The sequence below is a fragment of the Lotus japonicus genome, chromosome 6, assembly GCF_012489685.1.
Source record: "Lotus japonicus ecotype B-129 chromosome 6, LjGifu_v1.2".
In the NCBI taxonomy this organism is placed as follows: Eukaryota; Viridiplantae; Streptophyta; class Magnoliopsida; order Fabales; family Fabaceae; genus Lotus; species Lotus japonicus.
The window spans coordinates 19,591,537-19,594,289 of NC_080046.1; the positions used below are offsets into that span (position 1 = coordinate 19,591,537).

The 2,753-nt window shown below is 34.9% G+C and overlaps 1 protein-coding gene across 1 annotated transcript; it reads right to left on the reverse strand.

Annotated features, from left to right (window-relative positions):
- Positions 1–1,128: 1,128 nt before the first annotated feature.
- LOC130727005 (histone H3.3-like) lies at positions 1,129–2,191 on the reverse strand. The gene is made up of 4 exons (XM_057578332.1): positions 2,007–2,191; positions 1,829–1,905; positions 1,630–1,720; positions 1,129–1,535 (listed from the first exon to the last, which is right to left on the reverse strand). Exons 1-4 carry the CDS (start codon positions 2,049–2,051, stop codon positions 1,365–1,367), a joined length of 384 nt encoding a protein of 127 aa, XP_057434315.1. The 5' UTR covers positions 2,052–2,191; the 3' UTR covers positions 1,129–1,364.
- Between the last annotated feature and the right edge of the window lie 562 nt (positions 2,192–2,753).

Below are 2,753 nucleotides of genomic sequence, written 5' to 3' on the forward strand. Positions count from 1 at the left end.
CTCTAGGTACTATACCTCATCTCGATGTTCATGGATAGAACATTTGGCGCCGTCTGTGGGGATCGGTAGATTTCGATTCCCGGACTACGTGGATTGAGATGGGAAATAATAGGACCAACAACCTCTTCCTTGGGAAAATTAAAAGAAACAATCCCACTAGATCCTTCCTTCCAGAAGCAACAAAAATTAGTTTGTAGTAATGAATTTGTAGTTCTTTTTAATAACTTTCCTAAATTACCCTCATTGAAAGCTATCTCTCCTTTATTTCACTATCTCTAAATGATAATGGTCTTAGAAATAAAGAAAAAATTTCAATAGTGGAAAATTTTAAGTATTAGCATAAGGGTAGACATACAAAAATTATCAATGCTTCTTATATATTCTAAATTGATTTATATTTCGCGAAAAATAAAACTCATAAAAGTGGCTTATAATAGGGACAGAGGGAGTATAACTGTAATAAATATAAAAAGACTCAAAAACATGTGCCAGGAAGTCACGGCTACTAGTACAACATCTTTTTATGTGTTGGGACGATGTCAAGATGTTGTATTTATGATAACTAGAAATAAATCTTTTGTTCATTGCTAGAACTCAATATGTGCAAACTTGTTCCTTTATGAAAACTTCTCATTTTTGTTCATCACAATTCCCAAAATATTATGACTAAACATTAAACAGTGCAAATATCACAACACTTTGTTGAGTGATCTTGTTGTAACAGGACCCCAACATGCCTTCTTCAGCAAATAGAATTTCATGTAGCATGCTTCAACAAAATTTTATCAAATTCGAGAGCACCATAAAGGCTACATTCACCAATGAGGCTGAAGGGCCAAGCTAAACAATAAGCTGATTGAGGGCATTAATGGTGCAAAATACATGATTTATTGGTCAATCATTTTTGCTACATAACTACATTTTATGGAAAATATAACGCTTAATCAATTCATAAAAGGGTAATTGAAGGGAGTTTTCATGAAAACGTTGACCACAATTTGAAGGAATGTATTAGCTAGTTCTATTATGCAGTCTTTTGTTTGAAAGACAGTATTCCCAAAACATGAACAATCAAGCATCATAATAAACTAGGTCCGCTATCTTAGATGGCAACAAAAGATTGTCAGATACAATTACCAAATGCCTGCATGTCCAGAAATTACGATAGCAATTCACAGAACCAGAGAACCAAACTCCACAATTACTAATAATCCGAGCTTCACAAATTATGGCAGTATGTTCCTACCACAATTGATGAGACTACTAGTAAACAACTATACCACTAATAAGCTTCAACAAAAAGAAATCTAAATAACAAAACACTTCCACAGCCACCCCATATGACCAGCACCAAACGTACCACATCAAGTATGCTCACCACGAATCCTCCTTGCTAACAGGATATCCTTAGGCATGATAGTGACACGCTTAGGATGGATGGCACATAAGTTGGTGTCCTCAAAGAGTCCAACGAGGTATGCCTCAGCAGCTTCTTGCAATGCAAGGACAACATGACTCTGGAAACGCAGGTCAGTCTGCAACCACAGAAAAAAATACATAACTTTAGTCACAATGATTAAGAAAAAAAACACATAAGACCTGAATCTCACATCAGTAATTACACATTACCTTGAAGTCCTGAGCAATTTCACGAACCAACCTCTGGAAAGGGAGTTTCCTGATCAGCACATCAGTACTCTTCTGGTACTTCCTAATCTCACTGTTCCATCAACAACAATTTAATTATTAGTAAACATAAAAAAATCAATAAAATGGAAACCCCAGTAAAACAATAAAATATAAAGGATTCTAGAAAAGGATCACTGACCGAAGAGCAACGGTTCCAGGACGGTAACGATGCGGCTTCTTGATCCCACCGATGGTTGATACAGACTTACGACCAGCCTAAAGTAGAAAAAACAAAATCATGAAACCATTGGCCAAAATTTCAAGCACCCAATACAAATTAAGAGAATAAGGATTGAGGTGATGATTCCAGAACAAACCTTGGTTGCAAGCTGCTTCCTGGGAACTTTTCCACCGGTTGACATACGAGCAGTTTACTTGGTACGAGCCATCGGTATATGTCAACGGCCGAAAAAAAAATCAGAAAAACACAAGAAAGTAAAACAACAAACACAACCAGATAACAACATTTAAAGATCATGGACATTCTTGTCCCCTCAATCAAAACAATCATGGCTACCGGTGAAACATAATTGTAACCTAATTCTTATATAAATAAAAAATGTGAATAAAAACGATGAATTTGGCAAATAAAATTATCGTCGACTCCAAGATAAAGGAATTGAGAACCCGAAAATTAGAAAAGAAGAATCAAATAATTGAATCGTGACGCAATTTGAAAAGCATCTAATCATTCAAATTCAAATAGATAACAATAATGTAAAGCAAATCATCACAACTGAAGAATCAATAAACCCTAATTCCCTAGATCTAGAAAAGACAGAACCCTAAAAGTGGAACAAATTGAAAAATACCAAATTAGAATGCAGAATCAAACAATTCAATTGTTACAAAATTTGAAACACATCAAATCTTCATATAGAGAACAATTATGTAAAACAAATTACGATAACAAACACTCAATAAACCCCAATTTCCAAAATCCTGAAAGGAAAGAAAAAACTAACCTCGAAAGACTTTGATTCATTCTTCTTCAAATTGAATTAAGGGGGAAAATGATCTAAAGTTTTGCGAGGTTTGGTGATGAGGGCCTATATATAGTGGAG

What these genes read in the sequence shown, in the direction of transcription:
- LOC130727005 (XM_057578332.1), bottom strand. Translation starts at nt 2,051, where the DNA reads ATGTCAACCGGTGGAAAAGTTCCCAGGAAGCAGCTTGCAACCAAG. An exon ending in GGAAGCAGCTTGCAACCAAG is followed by an intron (nt 1,906 to 2,006) that starts GTTTGTTCTGGA and finishes TTTCTACTTTAG; the next exon opens with GCTGGTCGTAAGTCTGTATC. An exon ending in CCTGGAACCGTTGCTCTTCG is followed by an intron (nt 1,721 to 1,828) that starts GTCAGTGATCCT and finishes TTGATGGAACAG; the next exon opens with TGAGATTAGGAAGTACCAGA.